The 24,245-nt window shown below is 51.8% G+C and overlaps 1 protein-coding gene across 6 annotated transcripts in view; it reads left to right on the forward strand.

Moving 5' to 3' along the window:
• SNX29 (sorting nexin 29) overlaps positions 1 to 24,245 on the forward strand; it is a 389,392-nt gene that overhangs the window by 93,178 nt on the left and 271,969 nt on the right. For all 6 annotated transcript variants that reach the window (XM_079121408.1, XM_079121409.1, XM_079121411.1 and 3 more), the window contains 2 exons: positions 12,242 to 12,305; positions 14,245 to 14,373. In XM_079121408.1, the coding sequence (XP_078977534.1) occupies positions 12,242 to 12,305; positions 14,245 to 14,373 (193 nt within the window). The remainder of the gene's footprint in view (positions 1 to 12,241; positions 12,306 to 14,244; positions 14,374 to 24,245) is intronic.

The raw sequence follows: 24,245 nt of genomic DNA on the forward strand, positions 1-24,245 counted from the left end.
TTTGGTTGCAGGTGACAGAAGCCAGGTAAACTAGGGGAGTGTTATGCTCCCCTGGCTCCAGCACCTGGGGTGCAGCTGCACCCAGGCCACCTCCTAGGGGCTCCCCTGTAGGAGCGCTGCAGAGAAGCGTTTCACACCTGTGTCCTGTGGCCAAGGTGACTCTTGCCTGCACCTGTGGAGGCTGTTTCTCCATGGGAAATTCAAACATCCATTTCTACAGAGCCTCCAGGGAGCCCTGGCTTTGAGGTCCCACTGTGGTGTTGGGGACACACTTTCATGTGGTTATGGTTATGGGTTCCAGTGTCCAGTGCCGTGTTCCAGCCCTACTTCTGTGTCATGAATCTTTGCCACCTCGGGCAGATTGTTTCCTGTGCCCTACTTTCCTCATAAAGCAGGTTTATTCCAGCACCTGCTTCCCAGGTGGTTTGGGGGCTTAACGGCAGTTTATTCTTGGTTTCTCCCAGTGTCTGGCACATGGCACGTGCCCTGCTAGCAGATATAGGGAGGTCACTTGATTCCCTTGGTGTTTCCATCTGTAAATGGGCAGTAACACCTTCAATTCCCCAAAGCAAGGAACTTACTGGTCCTTTCAGTATGAGTCCAGACCCACCTCTGAAGGTCGGCAGTGGATGGCAGTTGCCATGTGTGTGGGCGCAGCTGGAAGTCAAGCCCCCGCCCCTGCATCTCCTTTTCCTTTGGGTCATGCTCACCACTTATGCGCCCCTCTGCCTGTGCTGGGTGCTCTGTGCCCCTTTGCCACCTGTCTCTGGTGTGGATGCTGTGCTTCCGATGAGCCCAGGCTGGAATAGTTACTAAGGCTTGGGTGAATGTTGGGGTATGTGCTAGCTTTCCGTCTGCGACAGATACCTGAGAGAAACTGCTTAAAAGGAGAGGTTGGATTTGGCTCATGGTTTGAGTCCATGGTCGTGTGGCCCTGTTGCCTTTGGGCCTTTGAGGTGGCCGAAGTTTGTGGTGGAGGAAACTACTCATCTCATGGTAACCAGGAAAGGGGGTGGGGAAGAGAGAGAGAGAGAGGAGGGAACTGGGGTCCCACCACTTGCCACCAGCGCCATCAGCTGGGGATAGTCTTCAACACACGAGCCGTTGGGGGACATTTAGAATCCAGCCATAACAGGGTGTGTAGCAGTCACCCTGAACAGACTTTTCCCAGAGAAAGCCTGTGGTTGATCAGGACCGAGGACAGAGGCCTCCCCATCTGGCTGTACATCTAGATTGTGGAGGACACAGACCCCAGGCTTCAGTGGTATCCTCCCTTCTAGCTGCGTGACCTTGAGCCTAAATTAACCTCTCTGAGCCTCAGTTAGCTCATCTGAAAAATAGTAGCGGCAGCATCTGCCCGTGGGGCGGTTGGGAGGACAGGCTGAGCGGGGTTCCTGCCGTCCTTCGGGCAGGACGGGGCCCACTGGAGGAGCGTCGGGATGGCAGCTGCCGTTGCAGAGGGGCTCCTGGCACCCGTGCGTCCCAGCCTTGGTGGCGCATTGGGTCCTCTGAGGAGCTTTGAACAAAAGTGCCTCTGCCTGGTCCTGCTGGGAGCTGTAGTCAGCTGGCCCACGGTACAGGCGGGGCACTTGGGGGATTCCCTGGGCAGTTCTGGGGTGCGGCCTGCTAAGCTGGAAAGCCACCACCCTGTCAGTGTGTGTCATCGTCTGCTCTGTCCTCGTGGCTGGGGCCACTCCCACCACCTGGTGTCCCCCCCAGACCCTGGAGAGGGCGTTCTTGCGGGGAGAGGGCTCTCCTCCTCCAGGAGCGAGGCCAGGAAGGCCGTCCCCGCAGAAGGGCCTTCCGCCGCAGCAGAGCCGCAGCTCCACGGAAGAGGCGCACAGGCAGGGTGGTGGGCGGAGTGCCCTTCCCCTCCATGAGGGGGGCGTGCGAGGGCCAGGGACGCTGACAAGGTGGGCAGCCCCAGAGAGGCTGCTTTCTAGGAAGGATCTGATTTTGATTTATTTCTCAAAACCTGTGAAATTGTGTGGTTCAGGAGGCCTGCCATGGGGTTTGAGTGAGCGGGCAGGGAGCTGGGCTGCCAGCATTGCTTTCCTCCTGCATCAGGTTCCCTGCCCTCCCAGGTGCCCAGGGGAGGAAGTGGCTTCTTCAGTCTACCCAGTGGTTACCGATCCACGTGGCTCCAGGAGCCAGGCCAGAGAAACCTCAGGCGGGGGTGGTGCCCAGTGGGGGAGGACACACTCCGTCTACAGAAATTCAGGCTGGCGTCGGCCCGTCGCCGAGTCATCCAGCTTGATTTTGTGTGTGTTGGGGTGTGTGTGTGTGTGTGTGTGTGTGTGTGTGCGCGCGTGCACACACGCTCAGTGAATCCTGCTGCAGAGCTGTAGACAGTCCATCAACTCCTTTGTAAGATGGAGCAACGGGGGATTTGTCGGACGCTGTGGTTGTGGGCCTGCAGACGTAGTTCTGCAGTGCTGGCCGTTCACCTGCCACCACCTGACTGGCACCATCTTGCACCTGTCGCCCTAGCCAGGCACTGCTCTGGTGCCAGCTGTGCTTCTCTGCGGCCTTTCTTGGCCTGACAGGGCACGTCACCAGCGCTGTGCACAGTGGAGGAGGAGGTGAGCTTGCGGGTGATCCTCACGCTCCCCTCGGGAGCGGCCGTCTTCTCCTTTCCTCCCCACCCCGTGCCACTCTCCATCAGTGACTTGGCATCTAGGCCTGTCATGACTTGTTAGGTGACATTCGAGGTGAAGGTGGTGAAGTCAGAGCTGGCTGTGCTGTCTTGGGACCTGGATGTCCACGGTACAGGTGGTCTCCTCGCTGTGGAGGAGGCAGGTCCTCAAAAAGTCGACCAGAGCTGCCACGTGACCCAGCAGCGCCACTCCCAGGTGTGCACAAAAGGATTGAAAGTAGACCCAGGTGCGAGCACACAAGTGCCCACGGTGGCCTGGGTGTCCATTTTTGGTGGACAGAAGCACAGGTGGTCTCTGCATGGAACCATAGGAAGGCGGCCCCGAGCAGGCTGCAGCCCTGTTGGCCTGGAACCCGTGTGAAGGGCATAGCCGGCCCGGTCGGGAGGGGGCGGGCCTGGGTTTTGGAGTGGGGGATGGTTTTGGATCTGCAAGTCCAGGTTACGCAACATCATGAGCATTCGAGGTTCCGCTGAATTTCACCTTAAAATGGTTAGTGTCGTGTCAATTTTACCCCGATACGTTCTTTTTAAAAACCTAATTTCTAGGACCATCTTATTAGCCAAGTAGGTCTTGTACTCTATGACCTGAAATAACCTTTGAGGCCTTGGCTTTAGTCGGGTGGGTGCCTCTGCAAAGCTAAACTGCTCATCTTTTTTTTTTTTTAAATCTTTAGATGACTTCCTTCTCGATGTCGGGTAATGAGAATGTGGAAAGTTTGAGATAAGAGGTCCTCCAGCCCGTCACTCTTTGAGCAGTGGCCTAGTGCTGCTTTCCGGAGCTCTTCCCGAATGGGGCAGGGTGGGAGCCCTGGACCCCGTGTGGCCCTGGTTCTGTCCCTGAGGTTCCTGGGGGGCTGCCCTGACGTGTGCGGTCCCTGTGGGGTCTCTGCCTGCACTCAAGCCCCTCTCGGCCTCTCCCAGCTGCTTTCAGCTTTCTCTGTTGTAAGAAGGAGACTACTTTTCCGCGTTTTGAAGGCTGAGCACTCCGGCCTGTGAGCCACCTACTTTGGTATTGTCAAGCATAGGAATGGTCAGGAACTCGAGCTTTATGGCAGGTTTCAGAGTGGTGGCCTGCAGGGTGACCTGTGGGCCTGCACAGTGAGCCTGAGTTAGGAGCATTTCAAACTCGGGTTTGTGTGAAGCTGGGGGTTCTGCTCTCGTGTGACGCACCAGGGTGGGCTGCATCCCTGCAGGGAACAGTGGACCTGAGGCTGGGGGCCACCCTAGCTGGGCCACCCTCTGCCTTCTCCCCTCTCCCATGTCGCTCTGTGGACCTCAGGACTTCACTGTTGTTGTTGCTGGGTGGCCCTGTCCATGTTCACTTTCTATTTTGTACTGGGGACTAAACCCAGGGGTGCTGTACCATTGAGCTGCAACCCGACCCTTTTTAATTTTTATTGAGACAGGGCCTCACTAAGTGGCTGATGCTGGCCTTGAACTTGCAAACCTCCTGCCTCAGTATCTGGCACGTACCGCCACACCTGGTCCATGTTGACTTGGGAGGCACCTGCTATGAGGTTTCGCACTACAGCAAAAGCTGTGTGTGTTGAGGGGCTCTAGCATGAGCGAGGGAATGGGTACTGCAGAGAGGTTAATAAGGATGAAGAAATCAGAAGGTACCTTGTGATTTCCATGTATTTTCCCTTCTGTTCCCTTGGGTTTCTCAAACCTTCCCTTTCCAGATAATTTCATTATAGGAGATGAAAGTTTTAAAACTAGGAGGGGCCAGAATTTCGTCAGATGGCGGGTTTGTCCAAAGGAAGACAGAAAGGTTGGGAACTCTGGAGTCAGGCTTGGGTTGCTGGGTTGCTTCTTGGGGGGCACACCCTAGCCTGGGGTAGCCTAGGTTGCAGGCTAGTGCAGGTGAGGGAACAAGCCAGCCAGGAGCATTCCTGAGGTGGGAGTCCTGGTCCTGCTACTTGCTGGCTGTGTGACCTGGGGCAAGTTGCTTCCCTTCTCTGGGACTGTTTCTTTGGTTACATTGTAGGTACGGGTATAGTAATACTTCTCAAAGTGCCTTTGTATTGCTGGGCTCACAGAAAGCAGCTGGTGCATGGGAACTGCTGGCCAGCTGAGCTCTGGGAAGGGATTTTGGGGCATTTTTCTCCTTTTTTTCATTAAAACAAATGGAAAAGTAGAAGTCCCTGTGGATAGCAGGAAGGAGGAGGCAGGAGGAAGAATCAGAACCAAAAGCTAAAATGGGCCTGTGATTGATTTTTTAAAGTTATATTTTGAAGCTCAATGTAGTTTATCCTTTATCTTGGAGATAAAAGGAAGGGGAGTGGGTAGGCAGAGAGATATAAAAGGCAGGATGTTAAGTTTGAAAACGGTGATGTAGGTTAAGTACATGCCCATAGAAGCACACTTTTTATTTCTGTGCATGTGCCCTCGTGAGTTCTCTTTAAATATAACTGAGGGTGGGCCCCCGGGGAGTGTTCGTTAGTCTCTTTGAGGTCTGGGGAGGAAATGCTCTGCACATTCAGGCAACCGCTGGCCGGATGGGCATGTGCGAGTGCGCATGCGTGTCCAGGTCCAGATGCACCGCCCCGGTCCTGGTAGTCAGCTTCTTCCTTTTTAATTTTGAAAAGGGAGTTTCAGATCAGCTAGCCTCAGGGCGCTGCCCCAGGACCTTTAACACTGAAGCTGGGGCGCCTCTGGCCCTCCCTAGGTGGCTCATCTCCGTACCCCACGTGGGTGGGCTGGCTTGTCAGCCGTCTCGGTAGGGTGCCTGGGGTCGGACCGGGGGCTTGGTTTTGCAGGCTCATCCAGCTTAGGTCATGGTAATGACATGTTGGAATTTGTCACCCTTTCTTTTCCCCACCATGTGAATCACATCCCAGAGACACACAACGGAAAAAGCCCTATTTGAGCCTGAATCCCTGTCAGTGGGGCAGGAAATTACAGTTGTGAACCCAGTGGTTAGTGTTCTCTGCTAAGACCTTGAGCTTATTATTAAACGTGATTGACATTTCTGCCCAGCCCATTTCATGCTCGGTTCCTGGCGCTGAGGGGCGGGTTTCAGCAGCGGGTGACAGTCGGTCATTTACTCCTTTATTAATTCACTTACTCACCTGACCCATGGGTCTTGAGTGTGCATTGTGGCCAGATGCTGTGTTGGGCACTGGGCCTCTGGCCTGCAGGAACTGGAAGATGGGGGTGGGACTTTGGGACAGGACTGCACAGGCACAATTCTAGCCCATCAGGTGACGTTTTGTCATGGAGACGTGTGATGCAGGGGGATTTAGGGAAGGACGGGCTCAGTTACTATACGGGCTGTTTGGCTAGAGGATGTGGGTCCTGTCAGGTTCAGAACACAGCAGGGAGGCCCTTGGGGACTCAAGGAGGCAGGGGAGGGGTCTAGGGGGAGTGGGATGGCCGTTCTTGCAGGACCGCTTTATTCCCTGTGGCAGTCTCCGCAGGTCAGCCCCTGTCCCTTGCTCCACCCATCCTCAGGTAGCCATCTTGGCTAATTTTGTACTGCAGGAGGCCGTGTCACACCTGGTGAGCCCAATGAAGTGATACAGGTGCTTTGCAAAGTTTTGGTTCCTCTATGGCTTTGGCTCTTGGCGAGGGTGTGGTCTTATGGCACATGGCGACATTGTAAACACGTGCCATTTTGCCAAATGCTATTTTCCCTGGATCTTGTCTGGCACCTCTGTGGGCTTTTGCCCTGTGCCTGCATTTGCATTTGTTCACACCTAGGCTTTTGCACCTGGTGACAAAAGAACCACAACAAACTGTGGTTGGCCCAGCTCCAGTCTCCTTTGAGGATGGTGTTCATTACATCGATCTTTTGACAAATTCTTTTAGCAGATGTGCTTGAGGGAGTGAATGGAGCCATGTGCCCTTTGTCCAGAAGCTTCTGCTCCACCTTCTCTCACCTCTCTAGTCAGACAGTGACCTAGCCAAACTCAGAGACTGTGTTTGGCTCGTCTTCCTGGCTTGCGTGGGGACAGATGGCCTGTGGAGCAGAGTCTGGGCTGGGGCAAGAACATGGCAGGCCTGCAATGCCATGAGGATGTCATGACGTCACCGCTGGGAACCAAGGCCTACAAGCAAAGCATGTCCAGGGGAGCCTGGAGGGTGGCTTGGAGCTGGGAAAGACACAGGCTGAGAAGGAGCACCAGAGGAGGACAAAGGAGACTGGCCGAGGCCTGAGTAGTAGGGCCTGGAGCCCGAGGTGTCCTCAGGGTGGGGGTGATGCCTGAGCCCTGGGCATAGATCCAGGTTTTCTGGGGTCTAGAAAGGGTGAAGAAGGAAGATCCAGGGGAGGAGTGGAGGAGGGACGGGGGGAGCCCCAGGAGGCACGTGAGGAGGGAGGGAAGATCCAGGGTGTCCAGGCAGTCGCTTCTCATCTGCTGGTATCAAAGTTCCATCTGCAGTTCCTTGTTGAGGTACAGCCAGTGGCCCGCACTGATGGCCACATACCTCCAGCCCTGAATTTTGCAGGAGGAGGGGCATGAGGTGGAGGGAAGAGTGTGTGGGTGTCCTGAGACAGGTGGGCAAATGCTTTCTGGAAGGGGTCAGAAGGTAAACATTTTGGTCTGTGTGGTCCTGTGGTCTCTGGTGGCAACTTGATTTGCTACTATAGTGTGAAAGCGACATGGGCAGCAGGAAGGTGCATGGGCCTGGCTGTGTTCCGGCTCAATTCCTGCTGCCCTACGAGGCCCACAGTGTAGGGACGTTTTTCCAGCTGAGGGGGCTGAGACACAAAGCAGTTTTCCTTTGCTAGGACCCAGAATGGAGACCTGGGGACCTGGGGACCTGGGGTTTGGACATGGATCTGACTCAAACCTGCATCTTCTCTGTGTTCTAGTTTGCTGCCCCAGGAGCTTGCTGTCTCCACAAGGCCTGGGCCAATTAGTTTTTGTTAGACTGGACCTTGATGTACAGACATTAAAGCCAACCTGTAGCAAAACTGCCATCGCCTCAGTGAGCTTGTTCTTGGGTTTCCTGTTAAGAATGACTGAATATTTGTTCACATATTTATAGGGTTTAGATTGCTTCATTTCACATGTTTAAATATCATTTCTCTGCGTGAAGTTTATTTTAGTACCTAGCGGAAGTAAAGAACCCAGTCTTGTTTTTGCTTCCAAAATGGTCCCTGGCCCTGGCAGCAGTTGTGGACAAGTCCTGCCTTTCAGAGTGAATTGAGATGCTGCCTTTTTTGCCAGATCACTTTCCATGTGATGAGGAGCAGCTCAGTCTGCGGCAGCCAGGTGAGGAGCTGGATTTGAGGTGGTGGCCATTTACTGTCCAGCCTCGCGTGAGGAGGGCCTCACTTGGCCACATTCTGCAGAGGCCACATACAGGGAAGCTGCTCTGTTTTTGCTGGAAATCGGTGCTGTGGCGGGTGATAAAAAGGGGGAAAGAGGAAGGAAATCGCAGGAATGAAGACTAAGCAAAGAAGGGGCAGCACAGTGCTGGGAGGAGAGAGAATGACGTCTTGGGGAGCACCTCTGTTCCTGGTGTCACTTGAGCTACGAGGAGTATAGCATTTATGTGATGCGCAGAAACCATCTCAACTCTGCCTACTGGCTCTGCTGCCTGAGGAAAGGCGCAGAGCCCTCAGGGTGGCTGCAAAAATGATTTCGTATTTAAGTTAAAGCCTGTCGAGAGCGTGCGTGGGGGCGGTGCCTGTTCCAGGCCACGTTCCTTTCCACCCTTGGCTCGATGTTCTGCTGTGGCAGCGTGAGGCAGCCAGGAGGGGCACTTGGACAGCGCTTCTCTCTGGCAGATTTTTTAAAAGGTTCCACCATTAGAGTATCACTTTGGTGTGTGTGTTACCTGTCATTTTTGTGTTGATGGGAATTGAGGGCCCCCTCTAAGAAGCTGGAATCCCATTGTCTGGGCAGGGGGTGTCACAGGAGAGTGATGGGGTGGATGGGGTCAGCGTTGGTTGTCCAGTTGTTTCTCATGGGTGGCCTCTCTGTGCTGGCATTGGGCCCTGCAAGGTTAGCTGCTGGCCGACACCTCTTGGGGCAACTTGAGGCTGCTCTTGACAGGTGATCATTTGTGGTTTCTGGGTCATCCTGGGAACCAGTTCTTCTCCCAGACTTTGTCCATGAAGAGTAACAGTTTCAGCTACCAAGTCCGAGTGGCAGTGTTCAGGACTGTCACCCGGGACTTAAGGAGCTAGAACCCAGATGCTTGCTTGGTCTCCTTCCAGTGACACATCCCTGGCGGGGGCTGGGTTTCTGCATTTCCCATGGTGATCCAGTCTGTTGCTGTAGGACAGAGAGCACTTTGTTTCCCAAAGTCAAGGTACTCAGGAACTCACTCAGTAAATCCCACAACTCCCGAGAAAGTACCCAGTTCAGAAGACCTGTGCTTGTGAACACACACTGCTGCTTTGTTCCCACCTCTCTCCCCTGTGTTTAGAGGGAAAGACACTTGTCACAGTGATCTTAATACCTCTTAAAGTGCCCTGTGCTGGGCATTGTTCCAAGCGCCTCAGTTGCATGTGACTTTATTGCCTCCTTACAGCACCGTCTGAGACGGACTGTTAAGATTGGATCTCACAGAAAGATGCTCAAGAGGGCCAGTCACTGGCTCCAGGCTGCTTGGGTTTGGAGCTGGGATGTGAGCCTGACTGCAGAGCGTGCGCTCTGGAAACCCAGCACCCACCCGCTGTCCTGCACGAGCCACTCTGCACGCAGCCAGGAGCTTCAGCCATCCCACGGGAGCGCCATGTCGCCCTGCCTCGCAGCTTGCCAGGCAGGTATCTGCCATGGTTACCGAGGGGAGGGGCTGAGCTGTAGTTTGAACTCAGAGTCGTTGATGGCAGCTTCCCATGATACTGTTCCTGTCATTGGACTGGAAGCTGCTAGAACTCGTGATCCTCTTCTTGTCCCGTATCCTCCTACTGTTGCTCTTCTCCAGCTCTTGAACCTGCCCAGGACAAGTTGTCAACCTTAGGCCTTTAGAAAGCCTCTGGGAGTCCTACAGGGAACCGGCATGGACTGGAGAGTGGAAACAGGCTTGCTGGGTCTGTGCCCTGCTAGGCACATAGAAGGTGCTCGCTCTGTGACAGCTGTTGTTTTGGGACCAGCTTTAGGAGTATGGGGTTAGGGAGGAACGGCCTCTCAGGACATTCATTCACAGGGCTCAGTTCTGAGCACCTCAACTAAGCCATCAATGTGAAGGGGCCATGGACGCCAAGGTGTTGACGTGCTGTGTGCTCTGAAGTTATGCGCACCTGGGAACAGACAGGTGACTAATTAGCGCACAGCTTTTAATGTGCTGCAGGGCTGCAGGGTCAGGGAGGCCCTCACAGAAGAGGTCCCTTTTCATCTGAGCCTGGAGAGGTTGGTTAGTTTTTTGTTGAGAGTGGAAGTGAGGAAAGAACATGAGGAAAGCTGGGTTCTGGTCAGGAAATGCATGAAATAATGTCCCTTGAATTATTATCTTAGGGAAGAAGCTCTGTTGGTGGTTGAGGCCAAGATGGTTGCTCTGGAGGGTCCTCAGGAGGTCACGAGACCAGACGGTTGCTGTGTCTGCATTTGAGGCTAGGGAAGAGGTTGGGCGGCATTGAGGGGTGCATGGAGTGACAGATGGCAGCACATGACCGTGGTGGTGGCGAGCTGCTCCCTCGGGGCCTGAAGGCTGGTGCAGTGCCGCGCACCCCTTCTTCGAGCTCTGGCCGCAGAGAAGCCTGTGCTACCATGTGTCATCTGTTGGGCTGTCACCCCAGCCTAGACTCAGTACAAGCGGTCCTTCGGTGTCCTGCATGTGACATTCCACCGCAGAGCAGCGAGATGGCTGACTGGGATGCCAAATAGAGGGGTTTCTTTGAGTAAAAGGAAATTCCACCTGTTCTAGTCTCAAAATGACATCATGAGCATCTTGTCCTTTTGCTCTTATGAGACTCGGGCCAGCCAAGAGCTATAACGGGAAAGAGCCTTTAAGATACTCAGATTCAGACAGACCTTGGAGCAGGGAGCAACTCCCTAAGTGTGGGCCCTAGCATGTAGCTGCTGCTTGTCCTGGGCTTGCTGGAAATAAGAGCCAGAGGTTTTATCCTGCTTGTCTTCCATAATATATTGCATCTAGGGTCCCTCTGTCCCCTGCCACGGTAGCATGAGAATAAATGCCTTTTTCCCCACAGGCTTATCAGTGATGAGCTCTAAATTGTTAATGCTTCCAGCCGTAGACTGAGAGGCACCGCCCTGGCAGCACTATCCTGCCTAATCTCTCCTCTGATCCTTGGAGCGCCCAGGGAGGGAGGAGGGAAGGACTGTTCCCCCGTCCCCTAGAGAAGGGCTCTACAACTGAGCCGCTGGTGCAGGGACCCTAGTTACCCTAGTTACTAGGTCCTAGTTCAGAATGGAAATTCTTCCAGACTCTTGTCACAGGCAAATGTGAACGTGCTTTCTTGTTGGCTAGGAGTCCCCCTTCAGGGGTCCTTCCTTAGGTGACTTGGGGCCCTGAGTACCTTACTTGGGAAGGTGCTTAGCCCAGTGGTGCTCAGTATGAGTGAATGAACGTGTTTGCTCTGGGCCGCCTCCAGTCCTGCAGAGTGTGGCCCAGGCGGGCAGCTCACTGTGCTCTGGCCTCACCCTTTCCTATCCCGTGCCCTTCTGTTTCTCAAGACTGTTCAACTCCACTGTGGACTTACTGACCTTACTTTCCCTCCTGGCCCTCCTCTTTCTAATCTTTATTATTTTCTGGAAGTGTGTTTTTTTGCTTTTTTGTTGTTAAGAAATATTTCAAGATTGAGAAATTCTGCAAGGATCCTACATGGCTGTGGTCTTGTAGCATGGTGCTGGGAACTAAGCCCCTCAGTGTCCCTGTTGTGGCCTCATCACCTGGGCCTGTGTGGTTCAGTGGGCTGCAAAGTATACATACTCCTGCCTGCTAGGTAGACAAGTTTTGTTCTGGGCTTCTAGTAGCCAGTCTGCAGGGATAATACAGTTCGCAGGGTCCATTAAAGGAAGTAGACCCAACAACCTTGGCTCTCCGGGAAAAACTCTAATTCCCTTTCTTCAGTTCTGACTGAGTGATCTGGCAGGGACCAGCGTAAGCACAGTGGCAACACTTAGGTTGGAGGTGACGGGATGGTGTGGTTTCTGCCCACCCAGGCTTTCCTGTGGAGGATGTTGGGAGAGGAGCTTCTGAGAGTGCTCATGGCTGGGTTTCGAAGACCCCGGTGGTGTCCCCTGTAATAGGCTGTAAAGGGGAGTGAAGGCGAGCCAGGGCCTTTGTAAAACCTGAATGACTACTTCTGTGCCAGTGTGGAACCAGCGTCACTAGATTGGTAAACAACTGTAAGAGGAATAAATCATTATTTAAAATAGGTGTTGTCCAGGATCCGGGACTTTGCCGAACACTTAGGAATTGCAAGCTAAGCGTGTTGTCAAGGGAATGGCTCCCCATTTGTTCTCGTCCTGCCCGGCCCTTGCATTTTGTGCGTCTGGGGAAGTACACAGCTGAGCCTGCTGGAGCTCCTAGTCTATCCGGAATGATTTTTGAAAGGAACAGGGAACTTCCCAGACGAGTCATCCTAATGGCAGCTGATGCAGAGCGGTGAGTTGACGGTCTTCCAGGTAAGATCTGCTTGACTTTGGCTTTGTTTTCTCTCCGTAGGTGAACTACGACAAGCCATCGTGGCCATGATGAATAGGAAGGACGAGCTGGAGGAAGAGAACAGGTATCGTGCTCTTCGGTCTCTTTTGACATCGTTCCTCAGGCATAGAGAGTAACGGGTGAAGGCAGTTTTGCTTCATTGGCAAGTGCAACAGCAATGTCTGAGTTTTTGTCTGGGCATGCCACCTGGGTGTCTCGTGTGGCTCACGTGCAAGTGAGGAATGAGAACCTGAGAAGAAGGGCATGACCTTAGAACAAGAATTTGGAAGAGCAGCCTTTGATTTGCTTTAGAAAGTAGCCTTTATTGAGATGTGCAGGCCAGCGGTTTTCAGTGTACTCATGGGTACGTGTGATTGTCACCACAGTCAGTTTTAGAACATTGTTGTCACTTCAGAAATAAGCCCCCTGGGCACCCCCTATCCCAAGGCCCTTGAGAGTGGTCTTGGATTGAGGGCCTGTGTTCTGGTCCAGGTGCTCTAACCCTGTCTGAGGGCTTGTCTAAATCGGGGCTACCCAGCAGGGTGACATTTGGATTCTCTGGAGTTTCCCAAAAGCCCCTGGAAGACACCCAGAGGCAAAGGGTTTATTCTTTCCTTCCCAGTGGAAACCAGTGTCAGACAGCGCCTGCTGTTGGCTCCACTGCTCCCGCCTTCTCTGCCAGAAGCTGCCTTGGCGCTGGTGTGGTCGGTAGGGGCCTGCCTGCCATTATACAGGAAGTGCTCCCCTCTGGGGAGGTGGCAGGCCTATGCTCTGGGAGCATGTGAGGCTGTGCTCACGTTGCCCTCAGTGGGAATCGGGTCCGTCGTCTTTTAGATCTGATTCTGTGCTCTCCTTCACAAGCTTCTTCCTCATCCTTGTGGAACGTGAGAGCGAGCGGGTGTGATCTCCAGAGCAGAAGGGGAGGTTCTAAAAGGAGTCTTTAGAGACGGCACGATTTCCAACTAAAATCCCTTTCCTCAAAGGGCCCTCAGCCCTCGTGGGCATCTCTCCTTGCTGGGGGGAACTGTTCGCTTCGGAAGAGCACAGGATTTGTCTTCCCTTGAAGAACAGTGCTCACTGCCTGTTAATGTCTTCTTCCTAGAGAAGGAAAAAAGCCCTAGCATGTTTGTGCTGGGGCATCTGGCCCGGGAGGGGTCTGCTCAGCTCCCGGAGGGCTCGGTCACCAGCGGGCTGGGCTCCGGGGCAGGCACTTCTGTCTGCATCCTGATGCCGTGTGGCAGTATCCTCTAGGTGTTGCAGGGGCACCACTGTCCGTCACTGCTGGCTGGAACTAGTCACTTGGGCAAGCCAAGGAAATGGCCTACGGAGCCACGTGTGGCTTGTTTCTGGGTGGAAACTTGGGGCGAGCTACGGTCTCTTCCCTTTGTATGAGCCCAGGAGTGACAGACACCCAGAGAACATGTTTTGGAGGGTCACAAAGCCTGGGAATGTAAAGCACTAGCCCTGCCATGGCCCTGCACCTGTTTGCTCAGTCAGAAGGGCTGAGGACGATCGGGCTCCCCGTGTTTCGTGGGCGGTGAGGAAGAGCCTGGACAACTGTCCTATGATCCGAGTGTATGTTCTATTTTTAGGCTACATTTTATTCTTTTGGCCTCTTCTGACATTCTTTCCTTGGCTACATCTCTTACTCAGTGCATCTGTGACAAAATGAGTCAGTTTAATGTCCTACACCTTTTGGGGGTGTGTCTTTAAAAGGACTTCCCCGGACTTGCCAAGTCCTTGCTTTCCTTGATCCACACTGTCAGATGGCCAGCCTGCTCCTGGGTGAGCAGGGCCACGGAGCCTGACCACAGATGAGCCCGGGCTCCTGTGAGTCTTGCTCTTGGGTGATGGGCCAGTGTTTGCCATCTCCTAAAGCAGGTTTCTACGAGATCGACTTGAACTGGGGTTGTGCAGAGGCCTAAGGACAGTGGATGAGTGTGGACCTGACTTAGGTCAAGGACAGTTTTCTGATTCGATGGACCTAGTTGATGGCATCTCAACAGTCAGGCCCCTCTTCCCAGATCCCTGCGGAACCTGCTTGACGGCGAGATGGAGCACTCGGCTGCGCTGCGGCAGGAGGTGGACTCCTTGAAGAGGAAGCTGGCTGAGCAGGAGGAGCGGCACACCGTGAAAGTCCAGGCCTTGGCGAGGTAGGGGAGGGCGGGGCGGGCGAGCACGTGGAGGCCCACACCTTCCACACGCGTTTCAACCAGAGGAAACAGAGTTTACCTGTGCTCACTGAATAGGTGAAGTGATGCCCGTGGTGCAGAATACCAGAGGTTAAACTGAGCCCGTGCTCTCTGGTCCCGGCCACCTGGTGCTCCCTGAGGCCATTGCTGTCACAGCTGTGGGGAGGCTCTGTCTCCACATGCAGAGCGCGTGCACACGTGGCTGGCAGTGCCTTTTCCCGTTCCCACTCATCACTCACGTCACCTCTGGGGGAGGGTTCTGTTGTTGGGCAAGGGGCCACCATCTTTGTCCTGTTGGTGTCATTGTCTGATGGCACCAGAATTTGTCTAGCCAGTCTGCCAATAGCTGGGTATTGGGGATTTTCCAGTGTTGTGACTACTAATAGTGCCACAGCCAATACCCCGTGTCTGTCAGGTGTCGCTGCGAGAGTGCATTTCTTGGAAGCATTCCCAGAAGTAGAGCTGCTGGGGCCAGGTGCATTTGTAGGCTGGACAGCGGCCTCCACCTGCCCTCTGCAGGTGCTGAGCCCCGCTTCCTCCACAGCTGCCCGAGAGGTGGCGCTGCTGCCCAGCTGTGCACACCACGGTGGATCCAGGTTTTGGGTCTCATAAAATCACAGGAGAAAGATGAGGTGGCAGAATAGTTTTCATTTCTGATTCTCTACCTATGGGTATGATTGAGCCTATTTTTACTTAAGAGTCATGTTTTCTGTGATGTTTATCTTATTAAAACTGTGGTGGATTAAACATCCCCAAACCCCCAACCCCCATAAAACATCATTTTGTACTTAACTTTCACACGGGAACATGTTTTCAAAGTTGCACTCACAATCTCCAGCCCGTTCTCTAGCCTGCCTCCTTGCTCTGCTTCCTACTGCAGAAGCAGTTATTCCGTTAACCTTTTTTATATAGCTGGATGTTGTATTTCATGGAGTTAATGCACCATAGTAAATTGACCATATTAAATTGGTCAATTTAATATGGTCAATTTAACATTTGGGTTGTTTGCAGTATTTCCCCCCATTTTAGGTGCGATAAGCAGTTTGGTGGTGGTTCTTAAAAATTGCTTTTAAATAAGACCAGGAGAGAAGTACATTTTGCAGCTGCATCAGGCTGCCCAGCGTCAGGCAGATTTGCAGCGATGGCATCTTCCATCTTGGTGTGTGTGGTGATGTCAGCAGCATTTGTGTCTGTCACTTTGACCTCTTACCAAGCTCTGATCCTCCAGCTTCTCCCCTTTGTTCACATCCTAAAATGACGTCTCAAGAGCTTCAGATCCGGTTAAATGATGATCATAAATGGTGGTAGGTGCCTGACTTGGTGTTGTCTCAGCTGGCCCTCCATTTCACATGGTCATGCTAAAACTCTGTGGCATGCTTGCCTTCGATGTCTGTAGCAAGGGCTGAAGTCTTTAGAGATACCGGGTTTGAATCGTAAGTGACAGAAAGGATTAGATTCCCTGTCATTTACCGACTTCTGTCAAGACTTGACTTGTACTCTAGTCCCCGCTCCATTACTTGCAAATTGTGTCTCTGGGTGAATTGCTCAACTTGTGCAAGCCATGTTTCCCCGTCCACGAGACGGAGAGGGCAGCCTGCCCATCTGCATGGACTGCGTGGGGAGGGAAGTGTGTCAGGGTGTGTAAGGTGCCGGGCACGTGTAAGCTGCTGGGAGTATTGTCCCAGTGTGTTTTAGACTACGATAATTCTGGGAAAAACTTTATCCCACAGATAGGGTAGAGAAAAACAATTTCTTGACTAGGCAATTGTATAATATGAAGTCTCCTCATTGGAACAATGAGTTCAAACAACCTGAAAGTTTGCTTTTTGCAGGTAGAAGGTCATCTGTTCACAGATGAATATGTATATATTTGGTACTAGGGATTAAACAGAGGACCCAGGGGCACTTAACCTCTGAGCCACATCCCAGCCCTCTTGTTTTATTTTATTTAGATACAGGGTCTTGCTGAGTTGCTTAGGACCTTGCTGAATCACTGAGGCTGGCTTTGAACTTGAGATTCTCCGGCCTCAGTCTCGGGGACCTCTGGGATTGCAGGTGTGCACCACAACCATAGCCGGCTTCAACAGATGAATATTACAAAAGGAGAAATGGAAGAAAGCCAAGTGGTCAGTGGGATGTGTGGGTTTGCAGAAGGTCAACTGCTGACAGAGTTGACCTCTGCCAGCTGTCAGAGCTTTCTTCTGCTTCTGGCCGCAGAAGGAACAGTGTCTGCTGCCAGACGGGGACCTGCTCAGGTGGTGGGTGCTGGCTGGGAGGGCTGTACTGGTGGGGCAGTGAGTGCAGGTGGTGGGGAGTGTGTGCTGGCCCCACCCTGCTCTCGGGCCCATGTGTGCTCCAGTGGTGGGGGCGACAAAGCAGGTGGACTTTGGGGGTCAGATCGTGGCTGTGTTCCTTAGTAGTGGTGTGACCTTGGGAAGTTACTTAATCTCTCCTTTTGGTTCTCTTAGTTATAAAATGAGATAAGAAAATTCTCTGCTTCATTGAGTTATTGCATGAATAAAATGAGAGACCATTTGTCAGCTCAATAAATGTGCTTCATGCAAGCTCAGTAAATGTTAACGATCATTGTTTTTTGTTAATGTAAAAATTATGTTACTAAGAAACCTCGCCTAATCAAAAGATATATTTTAACAGCAAATGGTGCAGAAAGCATGGTGCAGGCGACTTCAGGTTTGGAAATGTGGAGTTTATTTTGTGTAAACATTCTAATACCAAGAGTGCATTCACGTGTTGCTGGCTTTGAGTGCATGTTGTGAGCCTGAAACATCACTGAGCAAAACTCCGCATTTGATGAGACTCCTTTTGCTCAGTTGATGGCTTTCCTTTCATCTGTCACAGTTCAACCAAGAACGAGTTCATGTACTAGCTCAGTGCCTTTGTGGCCCTAAGCACCTGCTAGGCCCCGTGTGGAGACATCGTAATCAGAAGCAGTTAGGGACGCACAGTCACGTTCCTCTGAAGAATTGACTGCCTTGCTTCCTGCTGAATTAAGAAAACTCAACTATGAGACAGATGTTAAAAGAAAGGAGACAGTTTACAGGAGCAGTTCCTGTGAAGGAAGTGGCAGACTGTTGTGCGGTGACAGACCGCCACAGACTGGGTGATCTGGTAACAGAAATGAACTGGGCTCGTGGTTCTGAAGCTGGAAGTCCAGGATGGAGGCGCTGCGTTAGGCCAGGCCTTTTGCTGTGTCACAACTTGGCAGAAGCATCACAGAGGAGGTTGTGCGAGAGGGAGAGAGCAGAGCTCACTTCTTTTAAACAACCCCGCTCTTGTAGTGATACCGTCGATCTACTGGAGAGGACAAAAGCCTTCATGACCTAAGCGCCTGTGACATCGCCCACCTCCCAACATGGCTGCATTGGGCGTTAAGTTTCTAACACCTGAACTTGGAGGGACACACATAACCGCAGTCGCAAGCAGATACATGTTGGATTATTGTGGGGACATGTTCTGATAGTGCTTATTGTATTAGTTAACCCTTGCTGTGTAACAAATCATCTCCAAACTTGTTTAGAACAACAAATGTTTATAATCCTCACTTTCTGTGAGGAGTTTGGGAATGACTTGGCTGGGGGGCCAGTGTCTCTCAGGAGGTGATAATCAAGCTGCTGTCCCAAATTGCTGCCCTCTGAAGACTTGGCCAGGACTGGAGGGGCGCTTCTCATGCTCCCTCACGTGACTGTCAGCAGGTGGCTTCAGTTCCTCGCCCTGTGGGCTTCTTTGTAGGATTGTGGACGATACTAGCTAATTCCCATAGTGCATAGCTCAAGAGCAAGAGCTTACACAAGATGTAAGCCACCATGTTTTTATAACCTGATCTTGGAGCTGACAACCAAGCTGTATTCTGGAGTACACAGATCAGCCCGGATGTAACGTGGGAGGGGTGTGGCACACGGCAGGGGCCATCTTGAAGTCTGACCAGGCCCATCAGACTGAAGCTACCTCCTGGGGCTACCAGTGCTCCAGAGAAACAACCAATGGTCTGCATCTCTAGAAAGAGGCTGATTGTAAGTATTGGCTAACGTGAGTGTGGTACCCACGGTCTGTGGCCTGTGAGCCGGAGCTCCGGGAAGCCAGTGGTACAGTTCCAGGGCCTGAGGTCCAGAGGCAGCTGTTCCACATGCGGTTGAAGGTGGAAAGGCCTGAGGACTGGCGGAGGAGGACAGTGCTGCAGCTCGAGGGAATTTGCCTTCCAGGTGTTTTGTTCTCTTCAGGTCCTCGGTGGATTTCACGATGCACAGGCACACGGGTGAGGGCCTCTGTTCCGCTCAGTCCGCATTCAAATGCGAGTCTCTTCTGGGAATGCCCTCACACACAGAAATAATGTTTGATCAGATACCTGGGCATCCTGTGATCCCTTCAAATTAACATATAAAATTAACCCTTATTCTGCCCTGAATTTCCATGGTGAACTACTCCTTCCCGTCTGTCCACCTGATTTAATGGGGTTGACCCTGTCCTTCCCTCTACCCCCATGTTCTGGAGGAGATTGGCTAATCCAGCCATGGACAGTCAGTGACTATCCTTTGGCCCCATGATTGGATCCAAGAAGATTGTATGGCCCAGCTGATAAGAGACATTGTTGCATTTTTTTAAAAAAATTATTTTTTTTAACTTTTTTACAGACTGCATTTTGATTCATTGTACACAAATGGGGTGCATCATTTTGTTTCTGTGGTTGTGCACCATGTAGATTCATACCATTTGTGTAATCATATGTGTACATAGGTAATGATGTCTGTCTCATTCCACCCTGTCTTTCATACCCCATCTCCCTCTCATTTCCCTCTACATAATCTAAAGTTCCTCCATTCTTCTCACTCCTCAACCCCCAACATCCACTTATCAGGGAAAACATTTGGCCTTTGGCTTTTTGGAATTGGCTTATTTTGCTTAGTGTGATATTCTCCAGTTCCTCCATTTATCTGCAAATGCCATAATATTATTATTATTTATGGCTGAATAATATTCCATTGTATAGATATGCCACAGTTTCTTTATCCATTCATCTGTTGAAGGGCATCTAGGTTGGTTCCACAATCTAGATATTATGAAGTGAGCTGCTGTAAACACTGATGTGGCTGTGTTACTGGATATGCTGATTTTAAGTCCTTTGGGTATAAACCAAGGAGTGGGATAGCTGGATCAAATGATGGGTCCATTCCAAGTTTTCTGAGCATTCTCCATACTGCTTTCCAGAGTGGCTGCACCAGTTTGCAACTCCACCAGCAATGTATGAGTGTGCCTTTTTCCCCCACTTCCCTGCCAACATCTATTATTGTTTGTGTTCTTGATAATAGTCATTCTAATTGGAGTAAGATGAAATCTTAGAGTTTTTATTTGTATTTCTCTAATTACTAGAGATGTTGAACACTTTCATATATTCATTAATCATCTGTATGTCTTCTTCCGTAAAGTGTCTGTCCAGTTCCTTGACCCATTTATTGATTGGGTTCTTTGTATTTTTGATGTACAGTTTTGGAAGTTCTTTATAATCTTTGGAGATAAGTCCTCTATCTGAAGTGCGCATGGAAAAGATTTTCTCCTACTCTGTAGGGTCTCTTTTCACATTGATTGTATCCTTTGCTGAGAAAAAGCTTTTTAGTTGGAGTCCATCCCATTTATTGATTCTTGCTTTGATTTCTTATGCTTTGGGGGTCTTGTTAAGGAAGTCTGATCCTAAGCCAACATGATGAAGATTCAGGCCTACTTTGTCTTCTATTTGTTGCAGGATCTCTGGTCTAATTCCCAAGTCCTTGATCTAGTTGTTGCATTTTTGAGAGGGTACAGTGAAATCCCCAAGTTTTTGGCTACTTTTATGCCTTGTGGTTGGATCCTAACCCCAAGTGGCAACAACCCAGTGGCGAAATGGGAGGAATGGAAATCAATAGTTCCTGATACTGTCATTTGAACTGCTGGTTCCAGTCTTTCCTGAAGGTGTCTTTCCATCTGGCATTTTTAAGTGTGTTGCTTTTTTTTTTTCTTTTTTTTTCTGGTGCTGGGGATTGAACCCAGGGCCTTGTGCTTACAAGGCAAGCACTCTACCTACTGAGCTATCTCCCCAGCCCCAAGTGTGTTGCTTTTGATCTTTGAGAGAAAACCAATCACAAGCTGACTCGATTATAATGTTGAGTCCTGACTAACGGGGTTTCTGGTTTGGGTGTCAGCATGGAGCAGGTTCAGTGTTCTCTGGGCCTAGGTAGATTCACCCCCACACCTGTCAGCCTGCCAGATCCACAGGGACTTCGCATTCGTCCAGGTTCATGAAGGGGTGGAGACGGTGTGCTGAGAAACCCACAGGGTTGTTTCAGAAGCCTGCCCCAGGCTGCTCCCCTGTCTCTCCTGCGGGACGAGCTTTGTCACGGTCCCCGTCCTCAGCTCTTCGCGGTGGCTGGGCAGCTGGCACTACCGGAACGTGCCCTGGGTGGTGTCGCCTCTCCCCCAGCCCTGCCTTTGGATCTTCATCTCCTTAAGCCCTGGGGGGGGGGGCGGCACGAGCAGGAGCCTGCTGGAGGGGGTGCCCTGCAGGACGGCCTGCTGACTGGGAGGCCACGTCCCACTCTCACTGAGAAGCACCGGCAGTGCCGCGGTTGCTGAGTGGCAGCACCAGGAGCAGTGTGTCAGTTTGGTCCTGGTCTGAGTGGCAGAGACCCAAGACAAAGTAGCTGGGGAGTTTATGGTGGCTTGGCTGGGATCCAAGCCCTGGTTCCTGTCTTCAGGTGGCCTTGGCTCTGGGGGCGTCGTGGTTTCTCCCCTCCTTTGGCTCTATGTCCTCTGTGCTGGCGGCAGTCTTCAGTGGGCTCTCTGCACACAGTGAAGATAGCATTCAGTAGCAGGATCCAGAAGGAATCTGGGGTTCTTCCGTGTCCACATATAACACGTTGGAAAGCCTCTTAGCTGGGTATGGTATGCTTGACGGGGAGCAGAAGGCTGTGACTGAGGGCCTCACCAGGTCCCTGAGGCAGCAGGTGGACAGAAGTGTGTGTGTGTGTGTGTGTGTGTGTGTGTGTGTGTGTGTGCCAATGCTCCTAAAGCACTCAGTGTGGCTCTAGGCCTCTGCCAGGAGCTTGGCGTGCTGGAGTCTGGCCGCAAGTGGCTAGGGATGCTGAGGCTGGGCTGGGGTCTTGTGGGTCCCCTTGCACTTCTCCCTCATAAGCATTTGGGGCCTGTTATGGTTTAGGTGGGGGGTGTTCTTCAGGAGCTCATGAGGGACAATGCAAGAAGGTTCAGAGGTAAAATGATTGGGTTATGGGAGTCTTAACCTCATCTATCCATTAATTTGCTGATAGAGATTAACTGGATGGCAACTGTAGGCAGGTAGGGGGTGACTGAGGAGGTGGGTCATTAGGAGCATGCTTGCGGGGGTTTATATTTTGTCCCTGGCCTGCGGAGCTCTCTGCTTTCTGATTTTCATGCCCTGAGTGACTTTCCTCCATCATACCTTTCCACCTTGATGTCTGCCTCACCTCAGACCCACATCAATGGAGTTGGCCATCTATGGACTGAGACCTCTGAAACCATGAGCCCCAAATAAATTTTTCCTCCTCTGAAATTGTTCTTTTCAGGTCTTTTGGTTGCAGCATTGAAAAAACTGACTGAGATGGCCTTTGGCCTCTGGTCTTCACTTGACCTTGAGCTTCCCTGGTGTTATTTTCCTAGCCCTCCCTGTCTAGTGTGTGTCCCCTGACCCCCTTTAAAATTTTTTTTTTTCTAATTCTAATTGGCTGTCCCTTTGTCTTTGTTGGGTGACTGGGCAGTGAGGTCTGCATAGGGACTGAAAACCGTGCTGTGCAGCTGACTTCAGGACCCTGCTCCGTCTCTGTCCAACACCCCGGGAGACCTTTATTAGCTTTTGATGAAAGCTTCAAATTTGTTTCTGCCTGGAGGTTCAGACTCTTTTTTTCTCCTTTGTGGAAAGGGAGAGTGTGCTGCTTCCGTGGCCCTCCTGAGGTGCAGATCGTTGTATTGTGAGGGAGAAGGCCAAACGTGGGGGGTGTGGGCTTCAATCCCAAGCTGTCCTGGGTTAGAGAGAGCCTTGGGAGCATGGGACTGGGCTTTCTCGTCACCATCCCCAGCTGGAACAAGGGCCCAGACAGGAAGGGTCTGTAGGTTTCATCCTGTTGCCAGCTCTGGTGGTGGCTTTCTGGGATTTGGCTGAGGATTCTGGGGCCTCACTGGGGTCAGCAGGAATGAGTGTGAACAGTGATTAGCCAGGTCTTCCATGGACGGAAAGGGGACGTGGTGGCAAGCTTGCCTGAGAACTTGCCCAGCCTGTGTTCCACAGGTGGAATCGCAGAGCTGCTTGAGACGGTGTCCTCAGGAGGGACGGCAGTGTCCTGTCTAACACTGCAAAAGGGAGCTAGCTTGCCGTCCTTCTACGAAGCCCTGTTGTGCTCCGTTTGGTAAAATAAACATGCACCAGAGAGGAGTGCAAGAAGGGTGCAGGAGTTTCCTCAAAAGGAAAGTGGGCGCGTTCCTCCCAGCAGGGGGCAGGCAGCGGTGGCAGATCCCGTTGTCTCCCCATTATGTGTGGATTCTGTAGATGTCCCAAAGCAAGGTACTGTGCTGTCACTCTTGTGCCTGTAGGTTTGATCTTGGCTTCAGGCACTCCATCTGTAATCTGAATGTCTCTGCTGCGTTCTCTCTGTGCTTTCCTTGGTTAGAGGTTGATGTCTGATAAAAGTTGACCTCCTGATCTGTCACCCAGCTATTTTGGCATTGGTAGCCTTGATCTTAGCAGACTCAGTGTCTCTTTTATAAACATACTTGGTAACACTCCTTTACTATCCTGAAATGACATTAGTAGCAAATATAATCTACCTACCAAAGTGATTGAAAAGTCAGTGTAATGCCCTGCCTCTAACATGGAAGAGGAATAAAAGGAAATTCCTTATAATAAAAAGGAGATTTTAATATACATTCGCCTGGTGCAGCTGTGCTAGAAAACACAGTTAAAGTGCTTGGCCTGCTTATAATGCATGAGTTTGGACTTAAAGTAGATAAGAAGATCAGAAGTCACGATTTTTAAGAAGTACAGAAGACGAAGAAGTGGAGTCGGGGTGGACCCTGGAGGGAAACCCTGTACATTTGGTGTCCAAGATGACATTTCAAGTTCAGATTGCAAACAAGCTTTTCCCTCTGAAGGACCACGGGAGGCTGATCTGGGGTGTGGACCACCTTGGCCTTTCAGGACCAGTTGAGGCTGCTCTAGTGCTGTCAGCACCTGCCGTCCTGATGGCCAGGTGTCCTTCACGTTGGCGCTGCCTCTCTAGAGGGGCGCTGTTTCCGGGGTAGCCAACACCAGCCCTTTCCGCATGCTTCATTCTTCAGACCATTTACAAATGTACCACCAGGACTGTGTGTTGAGGAGCCCTCTGGTCTCTGACCACACTGAATTATCTGTTGACTTCCTGCTGTGTCCGCCCACCCGGGCTCTGCTGCCACTCTCCTCAAGGTCGCTGGGCCTCATGCCCGAGTCGGGCTGCTCTCTTCAGCACATGCTCATCTGCAGCTGGCGGGTCTTCGATAATACACACCCCAGAGCCAGGGAGAGTGGCACGCACAGGTGGAGCTGGCCTGGGGGAGCAAGGAAGAGTGCGGGACGCGCTGCTGAGGCAGGGACAGAGTGGCACGGGGCTGGGGGCTGCTGACCTGCTGTTTCATGCTACTGAAATCCAGGGAGGGATTGACCATCAAGTGTGCTCATTTCTTTTTCTTTTTAAGTATATTTTTCAGTCACAGGCGGACACAATACCTTTATTTCTGTGTGGTGCTGAAAACCGAATCCAGTGCCGCACCCTTGCCAGGCA

The sequence above is a fragment of the Sciurus vulgaris genome, assembly GCF_902686455.1.
Source record: "Sciurus vulgaris genome assembly, chromosome: 18".
In the NCBI taxonomy this organism is placed as follows: domain Eukaryota; kingdom Metazoa; phylum Chordata; class Mammalia; order Rodentia; family Sciuridae; genus Sciurus; species Sciurus vulgaris.